Here is a 15,156-nt window from a genome sequence, read left to right on the forward strand (position 1 = left end):
GGGGGAAAAAACCCCCAACTGGATAACGACGGAGCCTAGTGAGGAAAGCGTGCCATAACACACCACAGAACGTCTATCATGCTGGTAGGCCAGAAAATCCACTGCTCAACCCCAACCCGCTGCCCCATGTTGCACGGCTACAATGACTTCCTACGCGCGATTTACTATCCATCGAAGCCATTCACACACACACGTACCCATACGACCATTTGGCCAGTGGCCATCCACTACACCTAGCTGGTTCGTTATTCTGCTGCTCTGCAACACTGGCCTACACTGGCCAAAGGGAACGATAACTTCATCCAGTGTAAAAGGCAACCATCCAGGGCAACCATAGCAACGCCAGCAACCATTGAAAGCGCTTCTAATGGTCCGAAATGCCGCTACAGTGCCACTGTGCTTCGTATTTCGATTTAATAATCCTCCCTGCTCACTGGAACCACTGGATCCATAGCGTAGCGTATCATGCGAATACGGCTGCCGGTAGCACAAATCCCGGAAAAAAGATAAAGATATAATCGCCACTTAAAATGCCATAAGCCTTACACCGTCACGCATTGTTCTGAACGGTGGAGGACATTACGAGATTAGATGGCAAATGGGCAGTAAAGGGATTCGTGGAAAAGCAAAAAGCAACTTTATTCACACATACACACACGCATACTCACAAAGTAGACCAATTGATTATGAAGGAAGGAATGTGAATGGAAGCTTTAAAATGTTTCCCGTCCATCAGTACGCCTTCGAATGCCACATTCTTCCGAATGAACTTTCTTCCCAGTCGTTGATCCTTGAAAGACTAATCATAATTGAAATACCTGCTCCATCAACTGTTGTTTTAAGAGCTAATCTGTTGGTTCTACAAAACGTCGTACTCAACTGTATGTCAAAAGCTCTGAGCCGTTCTAAGGCTAATCCACACTTATTCCCTCTTCAAATTTGTTCATTTACTAACGACAACCAAGATTTATTTATATTTGATTCCACAGATTCCACATTTCCACTCATACTTTAGCACACATTTGCATGCATAACCCCATTGCGCAAACGGCATGGCAGCAGCAATCTGTACAAGCATCGCATTGAATTATACCGACATAAATGCAAAGCCCTTTGACAAGTCCTGTTGACGATCTGCCATCCAGGGTCCGCCATCCAGCCAGTCTGTCCACACAGTGTAAAGCACAATCTGCAAAATGTCAAAAGCGCAGCATGATGAAGCATCTTCCAAATTGCACACAATTACGTCAATAAAAATAAATTGAAACAGAACCAAGCTCCAGCCAGGAGGCAGGAGGGCAATATGGGATTCTCTCTACAAATCCACCTCAAACACACACACACACACCCAACGCAAGAGATTTACGGCAAGCTACAGTCACTGAGATACAATGACGAAACAAACACAGCTCACAGTTGGTGAGGTTTAATTTAGGGACAACATGGCAAGCATGCCGCTTTTTCCGACGAATTCTCCAAAACGTCTCCAAAATCGCTTACATGCTGCCACCATACCATACACACCCATATACTCTGCATAGTGTAACAAGATGATCCCGAGAACGCATAAACCTTGCAAAAGATGAATTCGTTTCTTATGATTAATTTTCCCTTGTACACAAACACACATACACAAACACACATTTGAGCACTTTGCACCATGCTTGTGTTATGAAAAATGCTCGATTTACACTTTGCATGGGAATGGGTGCTCTGCTTTCGTCTGGCGTCCTTCGCTTTGCTGTTATTTTGTTTGCGATTCCTGCTCATTATTAATTCCACAAAATATATGCCATTATACGGGGTCGAAACAGTCGAAGCACGTACGACGGTGTCTTCCAGTTGATTGCGTGTTAAGCAGCACGCGCAATCGACCGTCGCATTTCGCAGTGTGTCCCAGTTTCCCAGCCCCACGTGTTTGACTTTATGCCTTTTGGGGGCAGCGAACAATTCAACCCCCGCCCGCGAGTGGGGCCAGATTACTCAAACCGTCTGCCGTATTACAACAACCTTCCCTGTCGAGCGAACCACTCAAACATAAATCACAAACACTTTCACAAAACGTCAATGGATTATCCACGCAAATCAAAAGTCCATCACAATTTACAAGGAGAACTCTCCAAACCAATCACACAAATCATAATTTCCCCACCCGCACCTCGCACCCGCCAAAGGGACTCTCCTTTCAGTGGCAAAACTTTACCTTGCCATTTTCGGAAAGCTTCCCCAATCCCCATGCGAAAGTGCGCGTGAGCGAGACGAGCGAGCTTTCGTCCCCCATTCGCCCGAGCGACTTCATTGACTGAAAGGAGAATGGCACTGGAGAATGCTCGGTAGGTAGCCTTCGGGATGGAGCAAAATCGAACTTTGGATTCGCTCCCCCCCTCCTGCCACCCCGTGCCCGTGCCGCCCCGGTACTTCCGCGCGGACGAAATAAATCAACCCAAAATCCACTTGTCATCGGAGAAACTTTTTGCCCGTCCTGCTCTGTCGGTCCCTCCGTCGACTTCGCCCCCCCCCCCTTCACGCCGGAGACTGCAAAGACATTCGACGAGTAATTTATTTCATAAGCCATCATATCGATTCCTCTCACTTCGTTTGATTGATACCGACAGGATTTGGATCTTGACGGTCGCTGTCGCTGTCGTCTTCGCAGGCGTCCGTGCGCACTCTGGTGCGTCTCAGCACCGACACGAACTGCACATTACACAGCGTCGAAAACTTCCAAATGAATTATTGCCTTCCACAGCAAACCCTCCACTTCCCGTGGGTCCCTTTCCTCCCCGATTCTTTTTTCAATATTCAAGGTGAGCTGAGATACAAGCAATGCGCGTTCGAATGACGCTTGGAAGCCCTGGTGGGCGGATCACCATTACGCGTTTGGTGCGATTTTCTCGAGGACCTTTTACCGGATTCCAGCAATTACCGACACGTGTCAAAGCTGTCCGCTTAAAGTGACCTTTTTCCGGTAACTTTACACTCGGTCCAAAGATCTTTCTTCATTGAAAAACCGGGCAGTCCGGGAGCTTTTCGTACGTTGCACACATTTAGAAAAGGGCGTACGAATGCGCATAACCGGCACACACAGACGACTCCATGGTGCATGCATTTCGGTCTGCACCGTTTGCAGCCAAACAAGCAAACACGGAGAGCGCAAAATAACAATCACAATTCAGCTTCTGTCAGCATAATCCACTTAAATCATACTCAGTCAACAGCAGCAAAAACCCAGCCCACATTCTAAATTGCATAACCTCTACCTGCTCACCCACGAGGCCAGCTACCTCTCTCTCGCACGCGCTTTGTGCCGCAGCTCTGCCTAACGAAGGGTGACGCTAATTTCCGGCCATCCAAACCAGAGCACACAGTGGCTGGCCGGGCGGGTGTCTGGAATTTGAACAGCCTATCAGCAGCAGCGACGGAAAAAAACACGAATATCGCACATCCCTTGAGAGAAAACCTCAAGAAAATGCAAGCAAAGGATGGTAAAAGACACCCCTTGGCACAGACCGAAGGCCACTCTAGACGCGGCTGTCCTTCTTCTGCTGGGACTTCGTTCATTCCACCGCGCGCAATCTGCCCCGGGCGCAATATTCAACCTTTTGTACAGTTTTGAAGCTGCCCCGCTCGCTCCGCTCCGTCCCTGCCCGCCCTAACGTGCGCGCACGAAGGAATAATTCTTTCCGCTTTTACATTCCCTTTTATGCAGCACCCCGGCTGCAGGCGCTGCGATGCGCCGTCGAGTGGGTACTTGAACTGATTGCATAAACCAACGATACAACTGTTGTACGACAAGCGTATCTCGCTGCGGGCGCCTCCAGGGCCCTCCTTCCTTGAAGGGGGAGAAATAAACCACAATAGTAATGCTTGAATGTGGACGAAGAAACATCCGGACGATGTAAAAACGGCATGGCAGGCGTAAGAAAAGCTCGAGCCGGATTTTGCCCTATCTTACAAACATGCCACGCCACTGCTCCGAACGTGCACGTGGGACTTTATCAGCACGCTGGGATTTGCGTTCAGCCTCTTCATCCTTTTCCCCTACGCCGTAACAGCAGCTTTCCTTTGCACCAGCAGCAGCAGCAGCCGCAGCAAAAGCAACACCGGCGATGCTTCTGCTCATATGCGCCTCCCAGATCGGGCACATTCCAAACCTCATACATGACTACAAATGCATACCGGAGCCACTGATTACATGCATAAGAAGCAACTGAATAGGTGTATCGTGTGATTCTGAGTGATTCTTTCCTTCCCGCTTCCCGTGTGAACGTCTCCGCGAGCTTTAAAGATAAAATGAATGGAACGTGGAAACATGCAACTGCACGAAAAGCTTTTAATCTTGTCAACTCCTCCCGTTGCTGCTGATTCTTTCGTTTTTTTGTCTCTCTCCTCTTTGTGAGAAAATGTTGCAGCTTCGCTGATCCGAGAAACACTCATTTTTCCGGTCTTTTTTGTGAAACATTGTGTGTTTCGCTTCGAATCGCAGCTGTTGTGGCTGTTGTGGTACCAAACAGGAAACGGGGAAGCGGAAACAACACTGCAACAATTAACTTATTAATATGTACAGCAAAACTGTGCCAAAGGATTAAAAACTTGGCTACCTCATTAATCTTGCTTCCTTCCAACCTTTATCCACCTTTAAATCCCACACAAACATGAAGCCGAAAGACTCCACACCAGCGTTTTTCCATATGCAGCTGAATAATTAAATCACAATTACCACTCGCTTAACTTAAACCCCGCTGTAAGCTTTCGTTTATGATGGTTTTTAAACTTCCACTTCCCAAGGTCAGGCGGGCCTTGGTACGGTGCTAGGGATGTGTAGCAGAACGAACCCGACATTACGATGCTTCTCCGGCCACCCCGGCCACCCCAACCCGAACAAAGCCCGGTGACCAACGCCCGGGCGGTAATGGTTCTCCCCGGTGAGCAGTTAGCGGCTGCACCAAACATTAGTATTCAACAAGCGTTGCCGAATCGGCTAAAGTATCTTGACCGTACACACCTGGAGGCTTTATCGGGGCCGGTTTTGGAGGGCCTTGCAAAAGACAGGAACTACGTACTACGTCAGCGAACCTCCTTTATCCCTGCTGCCAAGGGAGCGGTCGGTGGTAATTATCAATTTGCAATCAAGCTGCTTTGGGTAGAGTCGTAAAATTAAATGACATTAGTGTCTCTCGCCACATGCGTGGTGTGTGTGGGCGTAATGTAAGGCTCGCAAAGCTCGAGCCCTGAGCTTCATCAGGAGTCAGGATTGGAAGTTGTCCCTTTTTTTTGTTGCTTTTCCAACCAGATCATTATTAGCTCTTAATGCTCGCATATGCGTTTTAATGTTCGTACGTATTCGCACTTTACGAAACGATGTGTGAGTGTGTGTGTGTGCGCACGAGCCGCTGTTGGTGGGAGATTAAAACTGAACTTTATAGTTTCCGAATAAAATCCATTTTCCATGACGTGTTTCTCCCGTTCCACGGTTAAGCCGTTTCATCATGGCATGCTTTAACCGAGCTTTAAGCGTAGCGTGTGCACTGGCTGGGTTTGGGTGTGCTGGCTTGTTCCCATGGAGATAGCACATGGCTCGAGGGGTTTCATTTACGAGCATCATTGTTACACTACGCTACTCCGCCGCTGCTTTGTTCGACACCCACCCACCCACCCACAACACAACACAGCGCTGAACAACAATGTTTAATTAATGCATCAAATGTCAGAAATGACGGGTGCGCGACTAGAACTCATCGCCTGAACGAAACCAGCTCACCCGCACACCCACATGCACGAGGCTCATAACCATGTCATCGTTTTTAAACTCGTCCCACAACACTGAACCACAATCACGGTTCCAAAGGGGTACGAGGAGGAGGAGGGGGGAGGAGGGCAGTATCCTCGTGTCTATCCGGGTGAGATAATGTACATTTTCCACTTCATTTTCATCACGGCACGGTACCATGCTGTGCAAGACAACCCACAAACCGGGCACACAGCCGGTCTTTGCATGTAGTTTGAGGGTAAAAAGTGTATGAGTCACTGCTTTCCCATACGCTCTGCGCCTAACACCGATGAGCATGATGACGATGATGACGGTGCTGCTGCTGCTGCTACTGTTACTGGGTCCTGCAGCCCACCGGTGGCTGGAAGTTGTGCCCAGTTTTTTGTCACTTGCCGTGTCACTTACAAGCGTCTCTATTCTAAACAAGGACAGCCGCGGGAAAGGATAAAGATGAATTTTGATTCTTTTTTTTATTAATATTTTGCTGCATACGATTTTCTGGTGAAGTGACGATCATACACCTCGTTGAGCTAGCAGGGCCGGTCCATACAAACTGCCAGACAAGCGTGCCACGTATGATGTTTGATATGCGAACCGGGATGGTGTGTCAGGCGTAAGAGATATGCATGCCGACACAGACACACACACACACAGCCACACATGCTGGACGGACCCTTATCAGCCTCTTAGCTACTCCGCGACAAAACTGTATCAAACTATGTTGCAAAAAATGTTTTATATTATTGTTCAAAAGTCATGCTAAAAAGATGAACGGGATATTGCTGTTGCGTTCCTAAAACAACTAGGAGAAACGAATAGCCCACCCGATTGAATTCCTAACTTCATCAGGATAAAACAGGAAATAAACTACCGTAAATCGAACTGATCCATATTCATCTGCCAGTGGACCGTACTGCTACTTTTGTCCGTTGATTCTATCACATTTTCCTAACCGGATTACCACAACATATTCTACACACACATACACAAATGAAGCACTGAATTCAGGCACACGACAGACATACTGCTCCAATGAGTGATGGAATTCAATATTCGTGTTTTGGTGATGAAGGATTTTCCCCCCCGACCTAAGAATAACTGTTACCCGACGTTACCCGAACCTTAAAGATGGATATCAGAGAACATCATCTAACAGATGGCCTAATTGAATGGATAAGAGGACTGATAAGGAAACACATTTAATGTGTTCAGCTAAGTAACCTTTTCGTTCAATAACTCTTACTTTTCTTGCTAAGAAATTACCTTTCTTTTCTCGATAAAACATGTGACTCTACTGACTATAGAACAACTAGATGAAGAGTTGGATCAGGCATTTGCGAAGAATTCAGATAAAACCAATTCATTACATCAAAAGAATACTTTCAATGGTACATCATATGTTCCGAGAGTAAAGCTTTCACATTCTTCGTCAGATAAAGGATTAAAGTAAAAGCATTGATTAGGCTTCTTTCAAGCCATTTTCTCCAAATGCACAATTCCACAACCGACTGTACTCGGTAAAAGGTAACTGGAAGGAGAACATTTGTAAAGAATAATACATGTACGGTCTGCCTTAGAGGCGACTGATGCCAATTGGACAAAAGTATCGGTAAAAATAAACAAACCACATCGGAAACAGTCAAACCAGTCGAAGAACGTTGCCCATCAACCCATTGCAAACGATATCAACTCTGGCTTTTGTGCATCAACCACTGATAATGGTCACTCAATGTGAAGACACATTTATTTTGCTTCTTTTTTATTTCGTACCACCACGCCACCGTCGTCACCGTTAGTTTAGACACCCGTCGTCGAGCTGATAAAGGTGCGGATGGCCGCGTTGCCCAGGTTAGTGTAGATAGCGGCCAGTGGACCGCCGCACTTGGTCGATCCCCACGACACGATGCCGATCTGGCGGCCACCGGACACGAGTGGGCCACCGCTGTCGCCATTGCACGAGTCCTTGCCCAACTCTCCGGCACAGATCATCCTGGGAATAAAAAAGGGAATAAGAATTGAATACGGGTTAAAGCATTCTATCTTGAGTTAAAACATTCAGACTCAGTCTTTCTGTAGCAATGTATACGCACTGTGGTGATACCAGAACACCGCTCCACTGATCCATACATTCGGCCTTATCTACGATGGGTATTTCCACTCCGGCCAGTGTCATCGATTGCTTCGCTCCTTCGCTCTATAAGACGTGAACAGCGATAGGGGTTGATTTTGAGTCAGACACACAACAATTGGAGGTAGCTCTGTACCTCTCGCACGCGACCTACCTGACGTCCCCATCCAGTCACGATGGCGCGCACTCCAGCCATCGGCTCATAACCCAGAGGCACCAGACCGATGTATCCGGTGTTGGGACCACTGAAGTGAGTGTTGACCCGGATCACTGCTACGTCATTGTCCATCGTGCTAGGAGCGTACATCGGGTGAATGATGATGCGAGTTGCGTTGTAGATACGGCCACCGGTCGACTGGCTGCCGGTTCCCGCTAGTAGCGAGATCTGCAAGTCCCGTTTAACTCATTACTCACGCTCCGTTCTTCGCCGCTCTGCTCACCCTACGGCACTTACCGTCCTCGGATCCGGATCGGGAAACAGACAGTGGGCCGCAGTAAGTGCCCAAACGCTCGATATGATCGATGCACCGCAGATGTGATAGTCGTAGCTGCGCAGCGATAGCTGGTACACGTGCGTCTCAATACTAACCGGCTCACCGCCGACGATCTTCTTCAGCGAACCAACGCTGCCCACCGACTGCTGTGCACGATCGTCGACCTGCTGTGCACCTGCCGGCAGCATGCGCCGCCCGTACACCGTGCTCGCTACATCCTGCGCACTTGCTACGGCCAGCGCCACTGCACAAATCACTACAAACACGTTCATTACTGCACCGCTGGACCCTACTGCTGCTATAAGTGGCATACGACCCCGGGCCGAATATTTATAGCACGTGCATGCCGGATGAACGGGATGCAGTTTCAGAAGCCACCCGCGAAAGCGCCCATGGACACCCGTACCCGTCTACTCAATCATTGTACGTCCGCTGTCCAACAGTGACTTCTGCCAATTTCTTTCGCTGACACTATCGTACTGCAATCAGGCGCCTGTCACCAGGAACAAGCATCAGAGTGCGAACTATACGCACATCGCTACCCTGCAACAACCACTCACTCATGGCTTTGTGCTGTTTAATGCTACAGTGCAAACCTAGGGAGGCTTCGGGTTGATAAAGCCACAATGTCCACAGTGTTTGGGTAGAAGTTGGCTGAACCAGAGACCTGCAAAATTAGTGCTGCTGAACTGAGCCCTCTGGCAGAGTTTGGCTCTTAGTTAGGTGCATTTCGGTGTTAATATCTTCACACCAAAACATCTTCAACATGTGCATATTGTGCCTACCTGACATCCAGCACAAACCAATGGGCAAAAGCTATCACGATTACACGCATCCCTTCCATATTCGGCTGTGTAAATCAGACTTAAGGTGGAAAAAGATACATGAAAGGAAATCTTACTACTCTATGCATTCACAAATTACTTTAGAGGGATCCATTCCGCCGGGAAAGGCACATTCTTCGTCGGAAAATAACGGTATGTCGACGCGCTATACTTAATTCGAAACAGATGCAACAGTCTTTAAAACAATAGTGTAGGTAAGGCATCTAAGTTTTTAAGGCATCTAAGAAGAACATCTAAGTTTCTTCCTAACAGTGTAGCCCTATTCTGCGAGAACTACGCGAGATCCTGGCACTTGCACCGTTCCAAATTCAAGTCAAGTTCTCCCTCATATGCAATACAGACACGTCAAACTCCGTCCTCCTGTCATTATAGTTCGTATGGTTGATGATTATAACGACACTAGGGTCGGTGTCCATCTAAGCCAAGGGCCGATGTTTCAACAATCAGAGTAACCGTGCTCAGTGCTGGCATAAGGAACGTGCAGTGTGCCGCAAATAGGCCCTAGCGTGCTTGTCAGCAATGTTCTCTCCTCGAAAGATTACCAGCCTCGAACTACAATTATTCCCCGAAGAGAAAAAAGTATGAGCTTACTCAGTTTAGAAGTAATCAATTTTATGGGGAAAAAATAACAAATAAACCAATCTACGTGTCTGCCCACCTAGACAGAAGCAAACAAATTAATTTAGACAGGGCTTATCGACACTTATCGACCAAGTTGTTGTTGAGTCGCTTAGCCAAAAACCAAAACAAATAAACAAACAACAGTTCCTGGCGGCACATTAAAACCAGACCAAACTGGCTCGATCAACAAATATTAAGCATGTGAAGGACATTGGATCAACTCGGCGGGATGCCATTGCGCCATTGCATTCGATTAATTTTACAGTTGCCGTTATCGAAAGTCGTAAAGCAATAACACCACAATGGCTGTAAATCATCTATAACGTCATCTACGCACGTAATCTACCCTTGCATGCCCTTGTTTCGAACTTCATCTTGGCCAAACGTTGACTATATGTACAGTAAGCTCCAACTTTATTCCCAATTCACATCCCACATTCCAACTCCCATTCGCTTAGACACCGGTAGTTTGGGCGATCCAGTTGCGGATCAACGGGAAGGCAACGCGAGCAAACACACCCGGGCTGGTTCCGACGCACTGGGTATCGCCCCAGGATACAATGCCGATTTGCCGGCCGCCAACCACCAGCGGACCGCCGCTATCACCGTTGCAGGCATCACGTCCAGGTTCGCTAGCGCAGATCATGCTGTAAGCATATTGGAAACGGACACCGATTAGCCCTGTGCAATGTACCTCTTGTGACGCATTCAACTTACTCAGGAGTAACCCAGCCAGATCCCCACGACGATTCACAAGCAGCCTGGTCAACCACTGGAATATCGACGCGACGCAGAATATGTGGAAGAGTTCTATCCTCCTGAAAAAGCAGAGAACCAACAAACACGATGTAATTACCGTTTTCAGACTCCTTTTTCGGAGGCTCCTCCAGCGTCACTTACAATCAGACCCCATCCGCTCAGAACAGCACGGGAACCGGCAGCGTGGGTGGCACCGACCGGATCCAAGGCGATGATGGCAATGTTCTCTCCGCTCAGCGGAGTGGTGGTACGGAGCACGCACACGTCATTTCGCAGGTTCCAGTCGTCGTACTCCGGGTGGTTAATGATCTGCTCGACGTCGAACACAACGCCACCGGACGTGCGGTTGGAGCTACCGCCCTGCAGCGTGATGACGCCCGGTGCCGGCACCGGGAACGTGCAGTGAGCAGCAGACAGGGCCCAGTTGGCAGAAATCACCGACGCTCCGCAGCTGTGCGTGCCACGGCGCAGCGACAGCTGGTACGGATAGTTGGCGATGTCGGCCTCGACTCCTCCGTAGATGCGGCCCTGGAACGGGGGCTGCTCAACCAGTCCCTTGGTGTAGTACTCGCCCGGCATGCGACGGTTGTACTGCAGCCACACCTCCTCCTCGGTCAGGGCCGCTACGCCCGCCGCGAACAATGCCAACACCACGATTGCCTTCATGTTGCTCTTCCGAATACGGTACGAATATGGCGGGTGTGATACAGTCTGTTTCTTTTATACCTCCCCCAAGAAACAATCGCCACCGCCAATCAGCTGGACCACGATAATGACTTCACCCGATCGTGCGTGGCTCCTCAGACCTCAGACTATCAGTCTTCTCAGGTGCCCCCTGCATTATCAAACAGCACCCATTACGTGCGATTAGCAGTTATCGGATGTGATTAGCAAAACCAACGTCTCACGTTGCCCAATTCACTTTCATTGATCAGAGACAAACGAGTCGATTTCAAAACAAAACCCCAACATAAAAGCTCCCGGTACATGTATGCATTACCTCGAGCTCGCTTCCATATCTACCGAACACGTCCAGCAGCTGGTTTAACCCGCCCGTCGTATCGGTTTCCGGCTGAATGTATGCAACGTAACACTTCTTATCTTGAGGGGGGTTTTTTAGGTCTATAGGTCTCTTTACAGACGCCATCGAAACCAATATTCGCTAATGTACAGGGTTACTCGATTACGAAGATTTATGATCATTGGTTTTACACATCTTCTCATTGCGACAGTTCTAATCAGCTTGTGTTTTAATAAATTTTAATAAGTTTGAAATAAGTTTAATCATTCATATCGTCCACTTAGCGCACACCTGGAAGGAGTGTAAAGGGGAAGAATAAAATAAGTTTGACATGCCTGTGGTGGTGCAACCGAAATACGACAATATTACTGTAATTAATTACTCTGTTCTATTCTATCGACCAATAGCTGAAGCTTAAGATTGACCGATCAGAAAGCTTCCAGAAGTCGAGAGAAAACTCAAAAAAGAGTAATGTTATAATGACCGAAAATTGAAATTGTAGAGCAAATGATCGACATCTTCTAGCTCCAAAGTAGAATATTTCACATTTTAGCAGCTAAACTACGAACGCAAGCTCACATTTCACATGCGTCATCGTTGCTCAATCTGTTGTTTTTTTATTCGCTCTATTTTCAAAAAGCGTAACAAACATTCTCTGGCAACGCGGAAGACTTTGCGTACCATTTTCGCCAACGGGGAAAGGAAAACCGATCCAGCTGTCCTAACACAGGCAGCACGCAACCGTAGGCAAAACACCACGCTGGATCTATATTTTTCGCCTCCCGCCAGCACGGCTCATCAGTTTACTGTCGTTTACCGAAAGATGGTGTCGTTCAACAAGATGGGTGTCGTTCCTGCTGGCCTGGTGCTGCTCGCTCTCTGTATCGCTGGCGTGTGGAGCAACGAGGCGCAGGATGCTTGGGCCTCCCGGCAGCGGCGTGTACAGGCGACGCCCAACGGCGATGGGCAGAAAAAGTTTAGTGGCCGCATTGTCGGCGGTACCGAGCTAACGGAACCATTGCCCTATCTACTGTCGCTGCGTGACAGTGGCTTCCACATCTGCGGCGCATCGATCATCAATGCCAAGCATGCGCTCTCGGCCGCTCACTGTCAATCGCCGCCCTCGGACGTGAACAGAGTTAGTAAGAGGGCCTTAGAAGAACGAAGGTAACATAGTTGATGACCCTTTTCACGCTCGACTCCATTCCAGCTGACCCTGCTCGCCGGAATTACCAAGCGAACGGACGAAACGAACGGCATCTTGTTCAAGGTGGCTAATGTGACCACCCATCCCGACTTTTCGCTCAAAACCTACCTCTCCGATGTGGCCATCATACGCATCGTGACATCCTTCCTGGATCACCCCAATCTGGCCGCGATTCCGCTCATCTCGACCACGTACAAGCTGCGAGTGAGCAGCGTTGCGTCTGTGAGTGGCTGGGGCCTTACGGCACAGGATTCGATGCTGGCACCGACCCTGCGCACGGTGCGCATCCCGATCGTGAGCTACTCGTCCTGCGTGAACAAGTGGCGCCCGGTGCCGATCGTGTGGACGTAAGTGTAGCTTGAATTGGGCCGGATTGCTTTCATCTGACTCTTTATCATCTCTCTCTCTCTCTCTCTCTCGCTCATCAGTGCCATCTGTGCCGGTCATCCGGGACGCGACTCGTGCAACGGTGACAGCGGTGGCCCGCTCGTGCAGGATGGCGTACAGATTGGGCTCGTTTCCTGGGGTGCTGATCGGTGCGGCAGCGACTACCCGGGCATTTACACGTACGTGGGCAACAAAAACATTCGCAAATTTATTGAAGAAAACAGTGGCGTATAAGTTGCTGCTCAAAGGCAACCCAGTGGTGCTTGTAGATCGGTTACAATAAACGGTAGCATCATATCTTATTATTACAACGCTTGTTTTCGTTTATTCCGAACTGACGCTACGTACAATACGTGGCAATTTGCTGTGGCAACGTCGAAGAAGAGCCTGGTTGCCTGTTCAACGGAGGTTACATCTCTGGCATCGAACATTTGTTCAAACAAAGCGCTATCTGGCACACTGTTTTTTACAACACGTGTAAGGTACGTTGAATCAGTGCTAGAGCAGATTTCACCCTTTGTGTTAGGGAGCTACCACAGATGAATTGAGATTGAACAGATCTAATAAACAATTTAGTTACGAGCATTGTCTAGTAGGGTTCACTGAGGTGCCTTTACCTTTTTATTCTTCCAATCTTCTTTTTCATCTTCTTCATGCCTTCCTGCCTCTCGATCATGCCTCGATCGTATAAAGTTTTGCACAAGCACAATTGGACAGTCTTGAACAGTGCGAGACCCTCGAACCCACGCACCCCATTGTCGGATACACAAAACCAATCCCTGGAGTAGATCGTCCCAACAATCCTTCCGTAGGAGTTAATCGTTTATTTTTGTTCCGCACATCTCTACACCGCGACATTCGCTTACTCCCCTTTTTTAAGCTCCACTCCCTCGTTAAGCCGCGTCGAACTGCATCGGGGACATGTATTCGCTCAGGAAGCTCAACACAGCCGGAATGCTGGTGTATATCCCCGGATAGGAGCTGCCACACTGGTTAGAGCCCCACGACACGATGCCGTACAGCTGCCCATTACACACCAGCGGACCGCCACTGTCACCATTGCACGCGTCCTTCCGCAGCTCTCCGGCACAGATCATGCTGGAAGCATTAGGTAATGCACAAATGAGCTCACTCGATCACAGCACGATCGCAAAACAACGGCCACTACTACTTACGAGCTCGTAATCGGAAATGGATTCCACTTCCGTCGGCACTCGGTGAACGGCACCAGTGGAATGCGCACGATGCGCAGGATCTCGGGAAGGCCGTCGCCGTTCATGTTGGTAAGACCCCAGCCCGAAACCGTGCAGTAGACGGGATTGGAGCTGGAGGTAAATATCGTACGAGTGCGCAGCGGAATCGGGGCCACATTTTCGTACCCCCCGAACGTGCCCTCGATGCGGACCAGGGCGACATCGTTGTGGAATGTGTTGGAATTGTATCCGGGATGGATTATGATTTCGATCGCATTAAATATCACGCCCACGTCGTAATCCGTCCGATTCGAGGAGCCTCCCATGAGGGTGATCTAAAACAGAAGGAAAAACACAGAGCACACAGTGTAAGGTGAGACTTCCAACCAAGCAAACACACCAGTCACGCCTAGTCACGCCTGCGATCGTACAAACTCGGGCAAAGGTTTGGGCGTCAAACAGTGCGCTGCCGTGATGGCCAGCGATGCATCCACCACGGATGCGCCGCAGATGTGCGAGTCAAAGCGCCGCAGCGATAGCTGATGGGGAGCGTCCTTGATGTTCGTCTCCATGCCGCCGAAGATGCGGCCCGTCACGCGCACCTCGAACGGGGTGGGTCGGCGCACCTGCATCGCGCGCCATGCTTCTACCTCCTTGCTGGCGGCGAGTGTGTCACTAACGCACCAGAGCAAAACCAATGCAAAAAGTCCCATGCTTGTGTGCTGGCAAGG

General features: G+C 49.0%; 4 protein-coding genes across 4 annotated transcripts; 1 reads left to right on the forward strand and 3 right to left on the reverse strand.

Moving 5' to 3' along the window:
* Positions 1-7,512: 7,512 nt before the first annotated feature.
* Positions 7,513-8,704, reverse strand: LOC120894747 (trypsin alpha-3-like). Its single transcript, XM_040297531.1, has 4 exons — positions 8,353-8,704; positions 8,053-8,283; positions 7,861-7,964; positions 7,513-7,760 (listed from the first exon to the last, which is right to left on the reverse strand). Exons 1-4 carry the CDS (start codon positions 8,701-8,703, stop codon positions 7,568-7,570), a joined length of 879 nt encoding a protein of 292 aa, XP_040153465.1. The 5' UTR covers position 8,704; the 3' UTR covers positions 7,513-7,567.
* A 1,540-nt stretch (positions 8,705-10,244) lies between these two features.
* On the reverse strand, positions 10,245-11,330 carry LOC120897478 (trypsin alpha-4-like). Its single transcript, XM_040302408.1, has 3 exons — positions 10,759-11,330; positions 10,576-10,676; positions 10,245-10,505 (listed from the first exon to the last, which is right to left on the reverse strand). The coding sequence occupies exons 1-3, from the start codon at positions 11,281-11,283 to the stop codon at positions 10,313-10,315; spliced, it is 819 nt and encodes a 272-aa protein (XP_040158342.1). The 5' UTR covers positions 11,284-11,330; the 3' UTR covers positions 10,245-10,312.
* A 1,041-nt stretch (positions 11,331-12,371) lies between these two features.
* LOC120897476 (trypsin alpha-3-like) lies at positions 12,372-13,540 on the forward strand. Its single transcript, XM_040302406.1, has 3 exons — positions 12,372-12,776; positions 12,849-13,192; positions 13,274-13,540. The coding sequence occupies exons 1-3, from the start codon at positions 12,462-12,464 to the stop codon at positions 13,464-13,466; spliced, it is 852 nt and encodes a 283-aa protein (XP_040158340.1). The 5' UTR covers positions 12,372-12,461; the 3' UTR covers positions 13,467-13,540.
* A 585-nt stretch (positions 13,541-14,125) lies between these two features.
* On the reverse strand, positions 14,126-15,057 carry LOC120896338 (trypsin alpha-3-like). Its single transcript, XM_040300385.1, has 3 exons — positions 14,857-15,057; positions 14,408-14,760; positions 14,126-14,330 (listed from the first exon to the last, which is right to left on the reverse strand). The coding sequence occupies exons 1-3, from the start codon at positions 15,055-15,057 to the stop codon at positions 14,126-14,128; spliced, it is 759 nt and encodes a 252-aa protein (XP_040156319.1).
* Positions 15,058-15,156: the final 99 nt, after the last annotated feature.

This window comes from Anopheles arabiensis, chromosome 2 (assembly GCF_016920715.1).
Source record: "Anopheles arabiensis isolate DONGOLA chromosome 2, AaraD3, whole genome shotgun sequence".
Classification (NCBI taxonomy): Eukaryota; Metazoa; Arthropoda; class Insecta; order Diptera; family Culicidae; genus Anopheles; species Anopheles arabiensis.